General features: G+C 43.6%; 2 protein-coding genes across 2 annotated transcripts in view; both read right to left on the bottom strand.

Annotated features, from left to right (window-relative positions):
- Window positions 1-262, bottom strand: part of DERA (deoxyribose-phosphate aldolase) — a 51,370-nt gene extending 51,108 nt beyond the window's left edge. Inside the window, exon 1 of the mRNA XM_015820422.1 lies at window positions 213-262. Coding sequence (XP_015675908.1) covers window positions 213-243 — 31 coding nt within the window. The 5' untranslated portion in view covers window positions 244-262. The remainder of the gene's footprint in view (window positions 1-212) is intronic.
- A 2,078-nt stretch (window positions 263-2,340) lies between these two features.
- Window positions 2,341-14,692, bottom strand: STRAP (serine/threonine kinase receptor associated protein). Its single transcript, XM_015820417.1, has 10 exons — window positions 14,454-14,692; window positions 10,206-10,341; window positions 9,964-10,045; window positions 9,693-9,765; window positions 8,462-8,558; window positions 6,791-6,928; window positions 5,462-5,598; window positions 5,078-5,227; window positions 3,907-3,972; window positions 2,341-3,326 (listed from the first exon to the last, which is right to left on the bottom strand). The coding sequence occupies exons 1-10, from the start codon at window positions 14,563-14,565 to the stop codon at window positions 3,265-3,267; spliced, it is 1,053 nt and encodes a 350-aa protein (XP_015675903.1). The 5' UTR covers window positions 14,566-14,692; the 3' UTR covers window positions 2,341-3,264.
- Between the last annotated feature and the right edge of the window lie 6,668 nt (window positions 14,693-21,360).

Raw genomic sequence — 21,360 nt, forward strand, 5'->3', positions numbered from 1 at the left:
TTCCTCTCCCCGAACCGCTGGTCTACAGCTGGCATCGCGCTCAACCGGCAGAAGGGAGAAACCTCTGGCACATCTGGAGCCTGGGAAAACCTCCACGTTCAAAGCACCCCTTCTTTTTTTCCCCAGCCCACCCCCGCCTGCTCCGTCCAACCACCATTTGTCCAGACGCGCCCTCAGCTTGCACGAGGTCCGCCGCTGCAGGCCCGGCTTACCTAGCTCGGTGCCCCGGTTGCTAGCAGCCATGATCGGCGGAGAAGCGAAAGTCGATGCTCTTCCAGGGCAAGGCGCTTTCGGCGCTTCCTGGTTACGCCCTTTCTCTCCTTCCTTCCCCCCGTTTTCCTCCTCCTCCTCCTCCTCCTGCCGTCTCCCCTCCAGGAGGGTCCCCGGGGCAGAGAAACCCGGGGATTCGCATCACTTTGGGGCGATCGCTTGCAAACGGCAAACAAAAAGCGGGCCCGCGATTCTGCAGACTGTAAAGGCAAAGCGGATCCCCGCGCCCGGTAGTGAGCAAAGAAAAAGAGAGGCAAAGGGCTTGGTATTATTATTATTATTATTATTGTTATTATTATTATTATTATTATTATTATTTATTATTATTATTATTATTTTTATTATTATTATTATTATTTTTATTATTATTATTATTATTATTATTATTATTATTATTATTATTATTATTATTATTACTAGCTGTACCCGGCCACGCATTGCTGTGGCTCAGTCTGGTTAAATCAGTGGTTCTCAACCTTTTTAATGCCGCGACCCCCAACCGGTCATAAGTCGAGGACTAAACCGGTCGTAAGTCGAGGACTAAACCGGTCGTAAGTCAGGGACTACCCAACCGGTCGTAAGTCGAGGACTTTCCCTGCCCGGGAGCACCGCGCATGCGTGGTTCCGCCCCCTGCGCCGGCCAAGGCGTAGCTGGCAAGCGGCAGAGACGGAGCAGGCCGACCACCAGCTGGCCCAGCCCAAGGGAGGTAAGGCACCCGCCGGAAAAGGAGAAAAAAATGGCGGACAAAAAAAATGGCGGACAGCCTTGCTTGGCGACCCCCGTGAAATGGTTGATCGACCCCAAATGGGGTCGCGACCCATAGGTTGAGAACCGCTGGGTTAAATGGAAAGAAAAGAGAAAGTGCACGTTTGTAATATGTTTAATTTCACAATGCTTGTGGGTATACAATATTTTTTGTTGTTCCATTGTCTGTGCAGATATAGAGATTGTCTGGTTTGCCTACTCTAGAACACGCAACATATAATTGTCCATGTGAGAAGCAATCCGTGTCTAGATCTAAACCGCACAATTCTAAAGATTGGCCCTGAGCTGTGTTGATGGTGACTGCAAACGCCAATCGAATTGGGAATTGCAATCTCTTAAATTGAAATGGCATGTCCGTTGGAATCATAGGAATGCGAGGAATGGGGACATCTTCGCCTTTGAAAGGTCCTGTCAAGATTGTTGCTTCTACGACAGTTGCTCATTAAAGCATGTTTTTATGCTTTAAAGAGCATGTTTTTACCTGTCACAGGTGTGACATCTATATAATAGTAGGTATATAAAAACACGCGCATATTCGAATGCAACGTTGTGTCACAATTTCAAAGCAATCGGTGAAGAACTTTCGGAGATGTAAGATTTTGAACAAACGAACATTTACATTTTTATTTATATAGATGATTATTATTATTATTATTATTATTATTATTATTATTAGTAGTAGTAGTAGTAGTAGTAGTAGTATTCAGTGCTTTTTTTGTAAAAAAAAAAAAAAAAAAAGGTGCCGGAACTCACACAAGTTATACAACCCGCCTTGCCTACCCTACAAGGTTCTGTCCAAAAAAGGTGCCAGAACTCTGTTCTGGGCGTTCTATGACAAAAAAAGCCCTGGTATTATTAGTATTATTAGTATTAAATGCATGCATGGCCCTGTCCATGGTATGCTTAATACGAACTCTTATTCGTNTTTTTTTTTAACAAATTCATCATAACTGCATTAATATTTCAAGTATTTTACTACCTCCAAAGAATCAGTGTGTCACAGAGCTGATCTTAATTTTCAGCTCCCCTTGTAGTACAGAACGCTCTGTTAAGAATCTTCCTCAACGTTGTACCAGGTGAACTGCATCTCTTCAGATCGCCAGCCAAAATGGCTGATGGACATGGGTGTGAGACAATTTACTGCAACTCAAAAGATACCTAAAGAGGAAGAGGATGGGCAAGGCTGTTCTACAGTAACGGGCTTCTATTCCTTTTATGCTGGATACAATGTACTCTGAACACACGCTACCATTTATAAACGTCAATGGCTAACCTTATATTTATTCTTCAGTTAATACAGATGATTCTTTGAACCACCATTTTATTCTTATGCAGCATATGAATTATTTAATGTATACATACAGTTCGGTTTTGAAAAAAAAAAAACATTAAAAATTATATAGAAATACTTAGCTGCTTCCATTCAAAAGAAGTCCAGAAGAAATACAATGGCTAAGTAGGTACGTTTTTACAGAGTGTCAATTCCGATAGTATATGAGCAATTTTGACCAGAGGCAATCAATACAGAGATGCTCCACGTGTTATCTTTAGAGACTTTTGAATATGAGGTTTTATTGGAGTAGAACACACAAGCTTCAAGCAGTAGGGCATTCATCCACCTATCGTGCAAAAACCACCCCAAATCTTAGCTCCCCCCCTTTTTTTTTTCAAAGCCCCGGGCTACTCAGTACTGTTCGGAAACAGATGAATTAACCTGGTACACTTTGTAACATCTTCTAGGAGTGCTATCGTGGGAGCATTTTATTTAGATGATTGGAAACAGAAGCAGTGTACAATAAAAGTGGGGGGGGGGGCAAATGCCCCTAGACCACAAATATTTTATTTAACCAAATGACCCCCGCCTTTTGTCACCCTTCCCACTTTCAGAGAACATACTCTAACCAAGATACCGTTACATTTCTCTTCAATAATAAAACACTACAATGACTTAATCAACACTGGAGAAAGAGGATCTTGGCGCCTGGTTATGTTCAGACTTAACGAAAGGCAATGACGCTAAAAGACAGCCAAACCGTTACTTTTTGTCTCTATTCCATCTTTCTTGACAACCTGTTCCTACCCATTCTCATCAATTACTGCCCCCTATTTGCCTTCGGTTCACTTTGCACCCTGGGAGGCTGCTGCATATGACTGCTGTTTTTTTTTTTCCGTTTTTTTTTCTTTTGGGGATTGACGTGTTCCCGTGTTGTCCTTAACGGCTGTGACGCTCAAGCTTTAACCTCGGGGGTTGTGCTATAGATGGAATCTGTATTTTCAGAGCCAAGGTCTTCTGCCAAGTTGAGCATAAGGAAAGAAGAAAAATCCCCCGTTAATTTTTAGCAGAGGTTGATTTAAAAATACGCGTTACTATGCCTGTCTTCCACTTCATAACTCAGTTTCTATTCCAGTCTACAGATCTAGCAGTCTATTGCTGCTGGAAATGGCATCTGGTCACAGTTGCCAAGCATCTGAATTTTCATCACGTGATCACAGGGATGCTAGAAAGATTGTTACTGAAAAACAGTCATAAGTCACTTTTTTTCAGTGCCGTTGTAACTTTGAACGGTCACTAAAGGAACTGTTGTAAGTAGAGACTTCCTCTATTAAAATATTTTAATGTACACAAGGTAGAAAACGATCACAGTTTCATAGTATATATACCCTCAGTTTTCACAGGCTGGACTTCAGCTGCCAGGGGAATGCTGGGAGTATGAGTCCACCCATCTTAAAGTTGCCAAGTTTTTAGAAACACTGTTTAATGCGATTCATATGGGCTCTCTTATATCGGTTCAGTTCTCCCTTGCGATATTATCCTACACACCTTAAGGTTAACCTCTGACTGTGGTTAGATTCTACCACGAGATCATTACCTAATTCTTCTTCTGCAGTTCCTGGAAGATTGACTTTAGCCTTTGCCAGCTCTCCGCCTTCTTCTTCTGGAGAAAGAGAATTGGAAAGCACAAAGCTGTCGTTTTACGTCATTCAACTTGTCACTTTCATAAACGTTTACAAAACAAGCAGCATTCTGCCAGGCACTAAACATTTTACAGTGCTGTTTTATATGTTTTTCTTCCAGATAAGGCTGTCTGGTTTAAGCTGGGACGATCTATCTACTCTCTTGCATAGATATGTATTATGAATACAGTTACAATTACTAGCCTTAGACAAGCAAAAGTTTTCAGTTTCAGGGGACCATGGCAGTTAGTGGGAGAGAGCTCTACCTCCTTCTGATAGCCTTCAGTCTACCCCAGGGGTAGGCAAGCTTGGCTCTTTTATGACTCGTGGACTTCAACTCCCAGAATTCCTGAGCCAGCTGTGCTGGCTCAGGCATTCTGGGAGTTGAAGTCCACGAGTCATAAAAGAGCCGAGGTTGCCTACACCTGGTCTACCCCATGCTTGATGCCTGAAGGAAAACTTCCACCTAGCTTTTTCTCAAGGGTGATTTTAGGATGTTTTTTTTCATACAGAGCATCACTAACCCTAACGGGGCCAGATGAAATGGTACAATACAGGATTAGCATTTTAGTGGCAAAGTTTTAATCAAAACACACAGCCCTGATACACAATCTGATACACAATCTGATACTGATACACAATCTGATCAGATGTCAGCGAGTTACTGGTCAGCAAAGCCAAAGGAAATGCAGGTTAAGTCCTTGACTTTTGGCCACATTTGGAACTGGAATTTCAGTTGCTGAGCGAGGCAGTGGTTAAGTATGCCCAATTTTATGACCTTGCCATGGTCGTTAAGCAAATCTGGCTTCCCGCACTGATTCTGCTTATCGAAAGCCAACTGAGAAGGTTGCACACAGCAATCCTGACCCCTGCAGCTGGGATAAATGCGTGCCAGTTGCCCAGTGCCCGAATGTTGATCACATGACTGCAGGGACAATGCAACACTTTTTTCAGCACCAAACTTCAAACGGTCGTTAAGTCAAAGACTACCTGGGCTGCAGTACAATTCTGTAATAATTATCTCATAAATCAGAGAACAAACAAGTCAGTGAACGCTTCGGTCCCGATAGAAAAGACACGTCTTACCAGGAATCACACATTTCCAGAGACCATATGTTTTCCCGACTGTCGTCTGCCACAGCCTCAGCGTTCCATCCTCTGAGCCGCTAGCGTACAACTCCCCATCTGGGCTAAATCTGACACAGTGAATCGGCCCAAAGTGCCCCTTGTAGGATTCTGCAAAGAAATTGTAACACATCGATAATGCGAGGGAAAGCACAGGTACAAACCCACAACTCAAGGTCCAATGGAATTAAATATGAGTACAATACCAACTTGATAATTATGAGTTAGGATTGTTACCACTGCTTTGCTAATTCCCCCAAAACAAGCTGGTTGTGTTTGTTTTTTTTTAACAGCCATGAAATTCAGACAAACATGCTCTGAAGGTCATTTAAATATATCACGTACCTAATTCTTCACCGGTATTATAATCATATTTATAAAGTTTAAAATCTTCACCACCAGCAACTAGACATTCTTTCTCCGGATGGAGAGATGCAGAATTGATTGTTGCAGGTGCCTCAAATGATTTAATCTGTTCCAGTCTATGGAGAGAAACCAAAAAGCACTAAAATTATTTAAAAAATAAAAATAAAACTCCTGTATTGAACAAAACACTAAAACATGTCAAAAAAGAAAGCACAATAAGGAGGGATTCTTATTTAAATTCACCTATCGGAAAGATGAGTGCTCGTTAACAAAAAGAGATCCATTTTTAGAAAGTTATAATTCTAATTTTGCAATATATTTTGCATACTAAAAATAGGGCGCACGTGAAAGTAAACCGAAAGAAACTTCTGTAATAAAAACATTTGAGCTTATAGTTATCATTTACAGATACAGGGATTTTCCCTTAGATGCAGATACACGCGCACGCGCGCGCACACACATACACCAGCGAAATGCCAGGGGTGGCAGTGATAACACAGTTCCTTTTGCACTGTAGCCTAGACAATGGAGGATGAATGCAACTGTTACATAGACCGGGAAACATCTATTACAGCAAAGAGAAACAAACAAACATTTTTTAGCAAAAAAAAAAATAATGTTCTGAAGGTCGTTTAAATACATCACATGCCTAGTTCTTCATCGATATTATAAACCTCTTTATAAATTTTAAAACCTTCACTGCCAGCAACTAAACATTCTTTCTCTTTTTTTTTTTTTTTTAGCAAAAACAAGTAGGTTTGAATACATATACTAATGTAAGTATAGAAATTATTTAGACTGGTGTCATGATATGCACACTGTCTCTTTAGGCTATTCTACGCTTGACCAGTTAAACCAGTGGTTCTCAACCTTTTTAATGCCGTGACCCCAACCGGTCGTAAGTCGAGAACTAAACCAGTCGTAAGTCGAGGACTAAACCGGTCATAAGTCGAGGACTAAACCGGACGTAAGTCGAGGACTACCCAACCGGTCGTAAGTCGAGGACTTTCCCTGCCCGGGAGCGCCGCGCATGTGTGGTTCTGCCCCCTGTGCCGGCCGAGGTGTAGCTGGCAAGCGGCAGAGACGGAGCAGGCCGACCACCAGCTGGCCCAGCCCAAGGGAGGTAAGGCACCCGCCGGAAAAGGGGGAAAAAATGGTGGACAAAAAAAATGGCAGACAAAAAAATGGCGGACAGCCTTGCTTGGCGACCCCCATGAAATGGTCGATCGACCCCAAATGGGGTCCCGACCCACAGGTTGAGAACCACTGAGTTAAACAGTTAAACACACATGTTAAAAACAAACATACGTTTCCGCACTGTGAAAGGCAATGGTCCGGCCATAGGTGATGACTATTAACTCCCCTTCAGGCACGTATTCCATGCTACTCACGGACATGGCAACATTGATCGCCTTCACTTCTGTCATTGTATTTCTGTCCCAGAGTCTGAAGTGGAGAGACAAGAGTAAAATTTATTTAGTTCATCACTGCAAAACGCCAAACACTCCTGGATAAAATGTTCTTCACTACCATGGTAATATCTCAACCTACGTACAGTGCAGTTCAAGCCAGTGATGAGATTCAAATACCTGAACAACTGGTTCTCTGCGTGGATGCAGGCCTGGGCCTCCGAGGCCTAGAATGGACTTCCGGAAGTGACATCCACGCACTTCCTGTGGGCCGTTCTAGGCCTGGGAGGCCTCCTCCAGGCCTCCGAGGCCTAGAACGGACTTCTGGAAGTGACATCCATGCCCTTCCTATGGGCCGTTCTAGGCCTGGGAGACCTCCTCTAGGCCTCCGAGGCCTAGAACTGACTTCCGGAAGCAGTGTGGATTCAGCCGGTTCTCCGAACTCTACAACCGGTGCAAACCAGCTGAATCCCACCACTGGTTCAAGCATATCATCAAGTGTTCTTGTTTTTTTAAATTGTCATTGCTGTTACACAAAAAGAAAAACATTTTATATATACTCCAGTTATGCATTCACCCGCTTTGAGAGTGAATGAACGCAAAACCCATTGAATGTGAAAAAAAAGAGTGAGAAAACAGGATATATTTAACCTAAGAAATCATACATGTTGAAAGTCATTCTAATGTCGGGTTGATAATGGAAGAGCAACAAAGTCTTAAAAGAAAACTTAAACGGTAAATCACTTTACTATTTAACTTGTCATCAGCAAAAGTTCCTGAAGCTACGCATGCAATCCCTTCAGTGCCTGACAAGATGACAGTCCTCAACTTACAACCATTCGTAAAGTAGCCATTTGAAGTTACCACAGCACTGAAAAAAGTGATTTACAACCAGTCCTCACACTTACGACCATAGCACTATTGCCACAGTCACATAATCAAAATTCAGGCACTGGCATTTACAGCGATTTGTAGCATCCTGTGGTCACATGAACATGACTTTTGGGAGGTTTTTTGGCCGGGTTCCAGTGTTTACTTGTAGTTTCCGGCACAGAACAGTCATTGAATAGAATGGATTCATTTAACATCTGCTGCAAAAAAAGGTCGTAAAATTGTTCACATAAGGTAGGGGTCCTCAACTGTGGCAACTTTAAGACATGTGGACTACAACTCCCAGAATTCCTCAGCCAGCACAAGTCTTAAAGTTGCCAAGGTTGAGGACCCCTGACATAAGGTCACATAAAAAGAACCATCACGACTTACAACATAATTCCAGTCTCAATTACGATCGTAAGTCGAGGACTACCTATAGTGAAAGACATTTACTTGCATGATAAAGTCCAATGCGTGGAAAGCTAAGCATATATGCTCAAATTCAAAATGTAGTTTTATAGTGAAGATGAAAGCCACACAGCTCCACCATCCATTTCTTATATAGTGCTAAGGGATGTTATATAGCAGTAAGGGATGTTATATAGCACGAAAGGATGTTATATAGCACTGAGGGATGTTATATAGCGCTAAGGGATGTTATATAGTGCTAAGGGAAGAGGCACTGATTACTTCTTACCTGACTGTTTTGTCATCTGCTGAAAGGATCTGTGTATCATCACTGCTCCACAGAGCCTTTTTAATACCAGACGTGTGACCACTGACCACCTCAGGGTCTAAAAAATAAAGGAAATATTTTGGATTTTAAAAAAAAAACTTCTTTTCTTTCGCTAAGGTTGTATTTCCTACTACATTTGTGATTGATAAATAAAAATTATGGAAGTAAATTATTGTATATTAGAGAGTACAGTGCATGTTCAGATATTTCAGGGTATTCCCATGCATACAATGAAAGTTACAATAAAAACAGATAGAATAGAGCTGGAAGGGACCTTGGAGGTCTTCTAGTCCAGCCCCCTGCTCAAGCAGGAGAACCTATACTGTCACAGACAGGTGAACGTCCAGTCTCTTCTTAAAAATCTCCAGTGATGGAGCGTCCACGATTTCTGGGGGCAACCTATTCCACTGGTTGATTGTCCTCACTGTCAGGAAGTTTCTCCTTAATTCCAGGTTGCTTCTCTCCTTGATCAGTTTCCAACCATTTGTTGGAAACTGTTGTTAACTGTTGTTGCCCTCTGGTGCTCTGGTGAACAACTTGACCCTCTCTGCCTTATGGCAGCCCCTCAGATACTGGAACACTGCTATCATCTCTCCCCTATTTCTTCTTTTCTCTAGACTAGCCAAACCCAAGTCCCGTAGCCGTTCTTCGTATGTTTTAGTCTATATATCATATTTCTCCTTGCTTCCAAAAGAGGTAATTTCATGGGGCTAAATTCGTTTGTCAACTTTGGGCTTAAAAAGTCCTCCTTAGATGACCATATCCATTTACCCTGCTTACTTCAAGAAGGGATAAACCATTTCTGCTATTTTTATTCCCTCCCTTGCCTATTCCACTGAGTGGGGCCATGGACTCCTGCCCGAAGATCCCACTTTGGTGATAGTATGATAAAAAAAAGACAATCCAATTTATTTACAAAATTAACAAAATCAGCTGTTCAAAGCAGGATCATATTCTGTCCTTTCCTGCATTTTGGTACGGCAAACAGAAGACTTTGCACACATTTTGTTGGAATCTGTGGTTTTTCTTAATCACAGTTTTCTTATTCTGGCCAGTTACAAATAACAAAAAATATATTAAAACCAGGGGGGGAAAGGTCAGCTTACCGGGCCTTCAAATTACCACAGCAATATTAGCAACCTCTAATAATTCATTTTACTGATTCATACGAATAAAAAAAAACCCAACTCACCTGCCTCTGGCTTGTTTAAATCATAGATACGTAACAATTTATCTTGTCCTCCTGTCAACAAGTAATTGCTGTCCTAGAAGAGAAAATTAGCATTGTCATTTATTAAGACAGTTGGTAATATGCCGGACCTTTTTAAACTGTATTAGTTTTAAAAAAAATATCAGTAAGATTAGCAATATGCCGACTATCTTCAGAAAAGCAAAGGCAGATTCAAAATCTTGAAAATCGAGAGAGACAAAATGACGTTTGTACTTTTTTTCCCCTTTTTTACCTGAGTGAAGTCCACAGACTTGACAATATGCTTGTGAGCCAGAGTGAGGAGTTCATCTCCCGAAACAGCATCCCACAGTTTGCTGAAACAAAAGAGGACTCCGCTAATGACATGGTATTTGCAGCAAACCCCTGGTATAGATTTCCTTTATCTTAGCTTTCTTGCTATTGTTTGAACTTAATGATTCGATAAAAGCTCTAAAGTGGCTGGAAGTATTTCTGTATGCAACAATTCTCACTTACGCAGTAAAATCTGCAGCAGCTGTAGCGGCTTTAGTGGCGTCCTCATTCAACGTGGCCCCCCAAACCGCTCCTTTGTGACCAAGAAATGTTCCAATCCAGTCCCCTGTGTCCCCCTGTCGAAGCATAGGTTTACCATCTGGGGAGGGGGAAGAAGAAAAATTGTAAGACAATCTCAATCATGCAGCATATATTTGTTTATAGATAAATGTAAATGCAGGAAAAGGCTACAGACCATCCAGGCAATCCTGGACCTATAACCGCAGTTGGGACCAGAATTTCCATCACTAAACAAGGCGATTAAACGAGTTGCACCTGATTTTATGAACTTTTTGCCATACTTGCTAAGTGGATCACTCCAGCTGTTAAGTGAACCATGTAGCCATTAAGCGAATCTGGTTTCCCCTACTGATTGGGAAGGTCACAAATGGCGATCATGTGACCCTGGGACACTGCAACCATCGTAAATAGTTCCTGGTTGCCAAGCAACAGAATTTTGATCATGTGACTGTGGGGATGCTATGATAGTTGTAAATGTGTGGACCAGTCATAAGTCACTTTTTTCAGGGCCATTGTTAACTGTAAATGATCACTAAACAAATTTTTGTTAAGTCAAGGACTACCCGTGGTAAAAAGTCCCATGTACACAAATAAGGAATTCTAATGTTTGACAAAGTCTTATAAAAACTGCCTTGGGTCATTTTTCAGCTGTGATCCAAGAACTTCAGCATATGGCAGCTTGTCTGCTTATTGCATATCCACACAACCACTCTTCACTCAGGGATGGGGCATTTGAACCTCCAACAGTCGATTAAGCTAAGCATTCCTAAACTGGAAATATAATCCCTTATTGTCGTTATTATATATGCTATTGAAGGCCAAAATGCAAATACACTTTTGATATATGATGAGCTGTTACACATGCCAGCAAATACTACTGATCCTTTTAGTCTACCTGCTACGACCATTAAATTTGTTTTTTTTTATAGGAGCCTAAATAATCCACCAACATAAATATATAAAAACGTTTAACTCTAAATGGTTTCAAAATCAAACATTTTTGCAGATTCCTTTAAATAAGTTAAATACTGAAGATGAAAACCCAATTACCTTGGCAGGTTGATTTCTCTTTCTCTAACATTAAACTTGTACACATGAGCAATTTAGGCAGTTAAATGAATGTTTGTGGTATAAGTAATCTCACAATACAGTTTTGAAAGTTTTAAGTTCATTGATATGAAGTAACTCGTTTTTCTGATACCCCGCTCTCCTCCATGTTAAACAGAGTATTTCCTCAGGAACTGACCCATTCAAACCCTGTTTGGCTACCACAGCAATCAACCTACTGTACATCTCATACACCTTCACAACATAGCCATCACATGTGAATAGAAAAGTAACATGAATGTAATTTGGCAATTGAATTGAACACATCATTTGGCCAAGTGTGAGGAATTTGTCTCCGATACAGAAGCATTCAATGTACTTGCAAAGCAACAGAGAGAATAATAATATATACACTGGCCACTTATCTTCTCTTCATCATGTAAAACTGATAAAGCGACTAACAATGAATATTAGCATAATCGTCACATTATATGTTCACATAAGATTTGTGTTTATATTGTCACCTATCATTTTACAGGAATGTCTAATACTGCCTTATTTCAAAAAGGAAACAACTTACAGTCACAAGGGAGTATTAAAGAAAAGGAAGGAAGGAAAGATAAAGAAACAGAGTGGACACACTTCAGCACAGCTAAAGTGCCCCAAATCAGCACCTTCTATACCAGTGGTTCTCAACCTTTTTAATGCCGCGACCCCCAACCGGTCGTAAGTCGAGGACTAAACCGATCGTAAGTCGAGGACTACCCAGCCGGTCGTAAGGCGAGGACTTTCCCTGCCCGGGAGCACCACGCATGTGTGGTTCCGCCCCTTGCGCCGGCCGAGGCGTAGCTGGCAAGCGGCAGAGACGGAGCAGGCCGACCACCAGCTGGCCCAGCTCAAGGGAGGTAAGGCACCCGCCGGAAAAGGGGAAAAAAAATGGCGGACAGCCTTGCTTGGCGACCCCCGTGAAATGGTCGATCGACCCCAAATGGGGTCGCGACCCATAGGTTGAGAACCGCTGTTCTATACTGATCCCCCTCCCAGTCACTGTTGACTGGGAAAAAAAATAAAGGTAGTCCTCTATTTGCAACCACAACTGAGCCCAAAATTTCTATTGCGAAGTGAGACCGTTAAGTGAATTTTGTCTTTTACGACTTTTCTTGTCACAGTTGTTAAAGTGAATCACTGCAGTTAAGTGAATTTGGCTTCCACATTGACTTCGCTTGTCAGAAGGTCACAAAAGGTGAACATATGACCCCAGGGTACTGCAACCGTCATAAATATGAGTCAGTTACCAGGTGTCCAAATTCTGATCACGCGACCATGGAGAAGCTGCAACGGTCGTTAAGTGTAAAAAACGATCCTAGGTCATAAAAAACTACTTAGGATCATTTTTCACTTACCACCGTGCCCCTGTAACTTTGAACAGTTACTGTTCAAACAGAACGAACCATCGTAAGTCGAGGACTACCTGTATTTCACCATCCGTACTGGTCATTAAACTAATCTGTATCCATAAAGACTATAAGCCCATTGTCAATCATCCAGGCTATGGTTTCCCAAAGGCAACTATGTTTTTTTTCCAAAAGGCAACTGGACTTCTTGTTGGGGCTTCCCCCCACCCACCCACCCCGCCTTGGAAAACGTTTCGCTTCTCATCCAAGAAGTTTCTTCGCTGGAGAAGTGGATGAAAAGCGAAACGTTTTCAAAGGTGGACCCCCCCCAAAAAAAAGTCCAGTTGCCTTTTGGGGGGGAAAAACCACCTTTGGGGGGGAAAAAACCACCTTTGGGATCCCAAAGATGCTTTCCCAGGAAGCACCTGGTCTTTCTTGTTTTTCCTTTGAAGATGTTTCGCTATTCATCCAAGAAGCTTCTTCGCTGGAGAAGTGGATGAAAAGAGACATATTTTCAAAGGGGGAACCCGCCCCCCCAAAAAAGTCCAGATGCCTGTTGAGGGGAAAAAGCACCTTTGGGGTCCCAAAGTTGCTTTCCCAGGAAGCAACTGGTCTTTCTTGTTTTTCCTTTGAAGACGTTTCGCTTCTCATCCAAGAAACTTCTTCACTGGAGAAGTGGATGAAAAGCAAAACCTTTTCAAAGGGGGAACCCCCCCAAGAAAGTCCAGTTGTTTTTTTGGGGGAAAAAACACCTTTGGGGTCCCGAAGATGCTTTTCCAGGAAGCAACTGGTCCTTCTTGTGAAGACGTTTCGCTTCTCATCCAAGAAGCTTCTTCGCTGGAGAAGTGGATGAAAAGCGACACCTTTTCAAAGGGGGAAACCCCCCCAAAAAATGTCCAGTTGCCTTTGGGGGGGGGAGCACCTTTGGGATCCCGAAGATGCTTTCCCAGGAAGCAACTGGTCTTTCTTGTTTTTCCTTTGAAGTCGTTTCGCTTCTCATCCAAGAAACTTCTTCACTGGAGAAGTGGAAGAAAAGAGACACCTTTTCAAAGGGGGAACCCCCCCCAAAAAAAAGTCCAGTTGCCTTTTTGGGGGGGAAGCACCTTTGGGATCCCGAAGATGCTTTTCTAGGGAGCAACTGGTCCTTCTTGTGAAGACATTTCGCTTCTCATCCAAGAAGCTTCTTCACTGGAGAAGTGGATGAAAAGCAAAACCTTTAAAAAGGGGGACCCCCCCCAAGAAAGTCCAGTTGTTTTTTTGGGGGAAAAACACCTTTGGGGTCCCAAATATGCTTTCCCAGGAGGCAACTGGTCCTTCTTGTGAAGACATTTCGCTTCTCACCCAAGAAGCTTCTTCACTGGAGAAGTGGATGAAAAGCGACACCTTTTCAAAGGGGGACCCCCCCCAAGAAAGTCCAGTTGTTTTTTGGGGGGGAAAAACACCTTTGGGGTCCCAAAGATGCTTTCCCAGGAAGCAACTGGTCCTTCTTGTGAAGACGTTTCGCTTCTCGTCCAAGAAGCTTCTTCAGCTCGTCACCTCCGGGGTAGAGCCCCCCGTGGCCCAGGCCGAGAACCCCTGCTCTATCTATGGCCTGCTGATGCCCGAAGCAAGGCCCCGGTCCCAGGAAAGAGGCAGCTCGAACAGGCTCGGATGAGCCCCGTTAAGGAGAGCGGGGGAAACGGGGGTTGAAGGGAGGCGGATCTCCGCCAAGGGGCTTCGGGCCAAGGCCGAGACGACCCTCCGGGCTCACCCTTGCAGGCGCTGATGAGGAAGTAGCCGTAGGGGGTGATGCCGCTGAAGGCCAGGTCCACCACGGGCCGCGTGTGGCCGGAGCACGCCAGCGGGGTCTGCTTCATCGCCATGGCGCCGGTCGGGAGAGAGCAGGGAGCCGCCGGGGGAGCAACGAAAGGGGGAGCCCGGGAAGGTGAAGGGGAGGCAGCGCTCGCCCACGGCCACGCGAACGGCCTGGCTCCTGGCGACGGGACGGACGGCACCCGCGGCCGGAAATGGGAGGGGGAGAGGAAAGACTGGTCGTTGCCGGAAGCCTCCTAGTCACGAGGGCTCTTTCCGTCCCGGCTCTATGGTCCTGGAGGTACTTCCGGATGGGGATGCGATTGGTGCAGGGTCGGTCGACGTTCGCAAGGAACGCTACCATAGAGACTGCGGGAAGGTTCGGGCTCGTTTCTTTTCCCACTCGTGGCGCCTGCCTTCCTTCCTTCCGAGGGCGGCTTTTCTACGCAGGAGCTGAGCGCGGAAGGGAAATTATTGCCGTGCCCTTTCCAAAATCGTCCTACTCGACCGGTCAGTTGGTAAGTTTCCCTCTAAAAAAGGGAGAGGGAGAAAACGCGAAACGAAAGGACACTGCGCTTCTTTCGGGGATGGTTTTTAAAAGGTGACTGTTTCTTTAAGAGGAGGGACCTTTTCCGGCCCCGCCCCGGAGGGAGGCCAAGCTTGATCTCCCTTTGGACCAGTGTTTCTCAACCTTGACAATTTTAAGGCATGTGGACTTCAACTCCCAGAATTCCAAAGCCAGCAATGCTGGCTGTGGAATTCTGGGAGTTGAAGTCCACATGCCTTAAAATTGTCAAGGTTGAGAAACACTGCTTTGGACACAAGTTTAGTTAGATTCTTTTTATTTATGTAGGTATTTATTAAATGTATATGCTGCCCGTGGGAGTTTGTGTATATATTGTGTGTATACACATACACACACACACACACTTTAATATAAATATTTATATACAATATTGTTTGTACACAGATACACAGTCATAATAATAATATAATATAATAATAATAATAATAATAATAATAATAATAATAATAATAATAATAATAATAATAATAGTAATAAAGTTGGAAGGGACCTTGGAGGTCATCGAGTCCAACCCCCTGCTCAGGCAGGAAACCCTATACCATTTCAGACAAATGGCTGTCCAGTCTCTTCTTAAAAACTTCCAGTGTTGGAGCATTCACCGCTTCTGGAGGCAGGTTGTTCCACAGGTTAATTGTTCTAACTGTCAGGAAGTTTCTCCTTAGTTCTAGGTTGCTTCTCTCTTTGATTAGCTGCTTCTTGTCCTGCCTTCAGGCGCTTTGGAGAATAGCTTGACTCCCTCTTTGTGGCAGCCCCTGAGATATTGGAACACTGCTATCATGTCGCCCCTCGTCCTTCTCTTTTTCAAACTAGACATACCCAATTCCAGCAACCGTTCCTCATATGTTTTAGCCTCCAGGAAAAAAATAGTTTGGAATTGCCTTCTTCTTAAAGTTGAGAGAAACACTGTACCAAACTGCTCCCTGGAAGTACATATGTGATCTTAAAGGGAAATGCAGGTGTTTTAATATAATAGGACAATCGCTACAGCCATCTTCTTAGGCAAATTACATTGGAAGATTTTCCTTCCATCTCATTGGGCATATGTAAGGTTGGTTGGGCAGAGAGAGAGAGAGTGATTGGTACAAAGTCACTCAGGACGTTTCCATAGGTAAAGGTTGACTTAACCCTGGGTCTTTCCAGTCCTACTCCAATGCCTTCAGTCCAACACAATTCTGACTCTTCTGTGCACATTCATTATTTCTATGAAGAATAGAACAGTGTTCTACCATTATAGGATTCATTAAAACTCTTCAATTATGCAATGTTAATGTTACAGCCAAAGCAATTTCCTTACTGCAGCGGTTCTCAACCTGTGGGTCGCGACCCCTTTGGGGGTCGAACGACCCTTTCACAGGGGTTGCCTAAGACCATCGGAAAACATGTTTCCGATGGTCTTAGGAATCGAGACACCGCTCCTCTATCCATCTCCAGGCAGGTCCGCCCACATGCAGATACGCCCACATACGAGTACCCAGTGTGATGACATCATCACACCAATCCCATCACATACACCCTGTACAAATACAGGTGTATGTGACAGGGTTGGCGCCATAATGTCTGTACCGTGGGAACTTAATCTGGATGCTGTTCTGTCTTTTTATATTCAGCTGTGGTTGATGTGAATTCTGCCCCCTTGTGATAGTAACAGGTATATAAAAAAAAACACAGAATGGTAAATCATAGGAAACTTTAATGAACTGTATTGACTGAACTATGCCATGTATCATCTTTTGTATTATTAAAGCTATTGTTATATATTATTTTCATTAGCAAACCATCCCATGACAATGGATCGTGTAAAGAAGAACATTAAGAAAAGAAAATATAGTAAGGATTTTTTACAGTATGGTTTTACCTCAATAATTACAGCAGGAATTGAGAAACCGCAATGTGTTATTTGTTATAAAGTTCTATCAGCCGAATCTATGAAGCCGAACAAACTAAAACGCCATTTTGATAGCAACCATCCGAGCTTTGCCGGCAAGGATACCAACTATTTAAGAAGCAAAGTTGATGGACACAAGAAAGCCAGACTTGACACTGGTGCCAAGTACCACAAACAAAACATAACAGCCATTGAAGCTTCATATTTGGTGGCACTCAGAATTGCCAGAGCTATGAAACCTCACACCATTTTTGAGGATTTACTGTTGCCAGCGGTCAAAGTCATTGTTCGAGTTATGATCGGAGACGAATTTGTTACGAAATTGAGTGCAATTTCCTTATCTAACGACATTATCCGCAGAAGAATAGATGACATGTCTGCTGATATTCTTGATCAGGTAATCCAAGAAATTAAATCTGCTCCACTTCCAATATTTAGTATCCAGCTTGATGAATCTACAGACGTTGCAAACTGTTCACAGTTACTAGTTTACGTGAGGTATATTAATGATGGTGACTTTAAAGATGAGTTTCTTTTTTGCAAACCTCTTGAAACGACAACTACTGCACGTGATGTATTTGACACAGTTGGTTCATTTCTGAAAGAGCATAAGATCTCTTGGGGAAAGGTTTGTGGCGTTTGCACAGATGGTGCTCCAGCTATGCTAGGATGCCGATCTGGATTTCAACGTTTGGTACTGAATGAGTCACCAAAAGTCATCGGAACTCACTGTATGATTCATCGGCAAATATTAGCAACAAAGACGCTGCCACAAGAGTTACAAGAAGTAATGAAAAGCGTCATAAGTTCTGTCAATTTTGTAAAGGCGAGCAGTTTAAACAGTCAACTGTTTTCACAACTGTGCAATGAGTTGGATGCGCCGAACAATGCTCTGCTATTTCACACTGAAGTGAGATGGTTGTCGAGAGGAAAAGTTTTAAAACGTGTTTTTGAGCTTCGTGATGAACTCAAAACGTTTTTTAATCAGAAAGCAAGACCGCAGTTTGAAGCACTTTTCAGCGATAAAAGTGAACTGCAGAAAATAGCTTACTTGGTTGACATCTTTGCCATTTTGAATGAGTTAAGTTTATCACTGCAAGGACCAAATGCAACGTGCCTCGATTTGTCTGAAAAGATCCAATCATTCCATATGAAACTTCAGCTTTGGCAAAAAAAATTGGATGAAAATAAAATTTACATGTTGCCTACCTTATCTGCTTTCTTTGAGGAACATGACATTGAACCAGACAAAAGGATTACACTGATAATTTCTGTGAAAGAACACTTGCACATGCTTGCAGACGAAATTTCATCGTACTTTCCAAATCTACCTGACACCCCATTTGCACTTGCCAGAAACCCATTCACAGTCAAAGTTGAAAATGTTCCTGAGACAGCACAAGAGGAGTTCATTGAACTTATTAATAGTGATGCAGCGAGAACTGATTTCTCTACAATGCCAGTTACAAAATTCTGGATCAAGTGTTTGCAGTCATATCCTGTTCTTTCTGAGACTGTGTTGCGCCTTCTTCTTCCATTTCCAACAACATATCTTTGTGAAACAGGGTTTTCCAGCTTGTTGGTTATCAAGTCTAAATACAGAAGTAGACTTGTTATGGAAGATGATCTTCGTTGTGCTCTTGCAAAGACTGCCCCGAGAATTTCTGATCTGGTGAGAAAGAAGCAATCTCAACCTTCGCACTGACGTTGGCTTTTTACGCATACTGTCGTAAAATGTAGCAATGTAGTTTACTGTTGTTATATTAAGACTGTTACCCATGCTACACCATGCTTCAAGACAAAATTTCATTTATTTGTAATTAGAAATAAATATTTCACAATGTATAATTACATATTGTTTTTGTGATTAATCACTATGCTTTAATTATGTTCAATTTGTAACAATGAAAATACATCCTGCATATCAGATATTTACATTACGATTCATAACAGTAGCAAAATTACAGTTATGAAGTAGCAACGAAAATAATTTTATGGTTGGGGGTCACCACAACATGAGGAACTGTATTAAAGGGTCGCGGCATTAGGAAGNCACTGGAGAAGTGGATGAAAAGTGACACCTTTTCAAAGGGGGAACCCCCCCACCAAAAAAAAAGTCCAGTTGCCTTTTGGGGGGAAAAAAGCACCTTTGGGATTCCAAAAATGCTTTTCCAGGAAGCAACTGGTCCTTCTTGTGAAGACATTTCGCTTCTCATCCAAGAAGCTTCTTCACTGGAGAAGTGGATGAAAAGCGACACCTTTTCAAAGGGGGAACCCCCCAAAAATGTCCAGCTGCCTTTTTTGGGGGGGAAGCACTTTGGGATCCCGAAGATGCTTTCCCAGGAAGCAACTGGTCTTTCTTGTTTTTCCCTTGAAGACGTTTTGCTTCTCATCCAAGAAGCTTCTTCACTGGAGAAGTGGATGAAAAGCGAAACTTTTTCAAAGGGGGACCCCCCCCCCCGAAAAAAAAGTCCAGTTGCCTTTTGGGGGAAAAAAAGCACCTTTGGGATCCCAAAGATGCTTTTCCAGGAAGCAACTGGTCTTTCTTGTGAAGACGTTTCGCTTCTCATCCAAGAAGTTTCTTCACTGGAGAAGTGGATGAAAAGAGACAACTTTTCAAAGGGGGAACCCCCCCCCAAAAAAGCCCAGTTGCCTTTGGGGGGGAGCACCTTTGGGATCCCAAAGATGCTTTTCCAGGGAGCAACTGGTCCTTCTTGTGAAGATGTTTCGCTTCTCACCCAAGAAGCATCTTCACTGGAGAAGTGGATGAAAAGCGACACCTTTTCAAAGGGGGACCCCCCCCCAAGAAAGTCCAGTTGTTTTTTGGGGGGAAAAACACCTTTGGGGTCCCAAAGATGCTTTCCCAGGAAGCAACTGGTCTTTCTTGTGAAGACGTTTCGCTTCTCATCCAAGAAGCTTCTTCAGCTCGTCACCTCGGGGGTAGAGCCCCCTGTGGCCCAGGCCGAGAACCCCTGCTCTATCTATGGCCTGCTGATGCCCGAAGCAAGGCCCCGGTCCCAGGAAAGAGGCAGCCCGAACAGGCTCGGATGAGCCCCGTTAAGGAGAGCGGGGGAAACGGGGGTTGAAGGGAGGCGGATCTCCGCCAAGGGGCTTCGGGCCAAGGCCGAGACGACCCTCCGGGCTCACCCTTGCAGGCGCTGATGAGGAAGTAGCCGTAGGGGGTGATGCCGCTGAAGGCCAGGTCCACCACGGGCCGCGTGTGGCCGGAGCACGCCAGCGGGGTCTGCTTCATCGCCATGGTGCCGGTCGGGAGAGAGCAGGGAGCCGCCGGGGGAGCAACGAAAGGGGGAGCCCGGGAAGGTGAAGGGGAGGCAGCGCTCGCCCACGGCCACGCGAACGGCCTGGCTCCTGGCGACGGGACGGACGGCACCCGCGGCCGGAAATGGGAGGGGGAGAGGAAAGACTGGTCGTTGCCGGAAGCCTCCTAGTCATGAGGGCTCTTTCCGTCCCGGCTCTATGGTCCTGGAGGCACTTCCGGGCGGGGATGCGATTGGTGCAGGGTCGGTCGACGTTCGCAAGGAACGCTACCATAGAGACTGCGGGAAGGTTCGGGCTCGTTTCTTTTCCCACTCGTGGCGCCTTCCTTCCTTCCTTCCGAGGGCGGCTTTTCTACGCAGGAGCTGAGCGCGGAAGGGAAATTATTGCCGTGCCCTTTCCAAAATCGTCCTACTCGACCGGTCAGTTGGTAAGTTTCCCTCTAAAAAAAGGGAGAGGGAGAAAACGCGAAACGAAAGGACACTGCGCTTCTTTCGGGGATGGTTTTTAAAAGGTGACTGTTTCTTTAAGAGGAGGGACCTTTTCCGGCCCCGCCCCGGAGGGAGGCCAAGCTTGATCTCCCTTTGGACCAGTGTTTCTCAACCTTGACAATTTTAAGGCATGTGGACTTCAACTCCCAGAATTCCAAAGCCAGCAATGCTGGTTGTGGAATTCTGGGAGTTGAAGTCCACATGCCTTAAAATTGTCAAGGTTGAGAAACACTGCTTTGGACACAAGTTTAGTTAGATTCTTTTTATTTATGTAGGTATTTATTAAATGTATATGCTGCCCGTGGGAGTTTGTGTATATATTGTGTGTATACACATACACACACACACACACTTTAATATAAATATTTATATACAATATTGTTTGTACACAGATACACAGTCATAATAATAATAATATAATATAATATTATAATAATAATAATAATAATAATAATAATAATAATAATAATAATAGTAATAAAGTTGGAAGGGACCTTGGAGGTCATCGAGTCCAACCCCCTGCTCAGGCAGGAAACCCTATACCATTTCAGACAAATGGCTGTCCAGTCTCTTCTTAAAAACTTCCAGTGTTGGAGCATTCACCGCTTCTGGAGGCAGGTTGTTCCAC

This window comes from Protobothrops mucrosquamatus, unplaced genomic scaffold (assembly GCF_001527695.2).
Source record: "Protobothrops mucrosquamatus isolate PMUCROS unplaced genomic scaffold, P.Mucros_1.0 scaffold1127, whole genome shotgun sequence".
Taxonomy (NCBI): Eukaryota; Metazoa; Chordata; class Lepidosauria; order Squamata; family Viperidae; genus Protobothrops; species Protobothrops mucrosquamatus.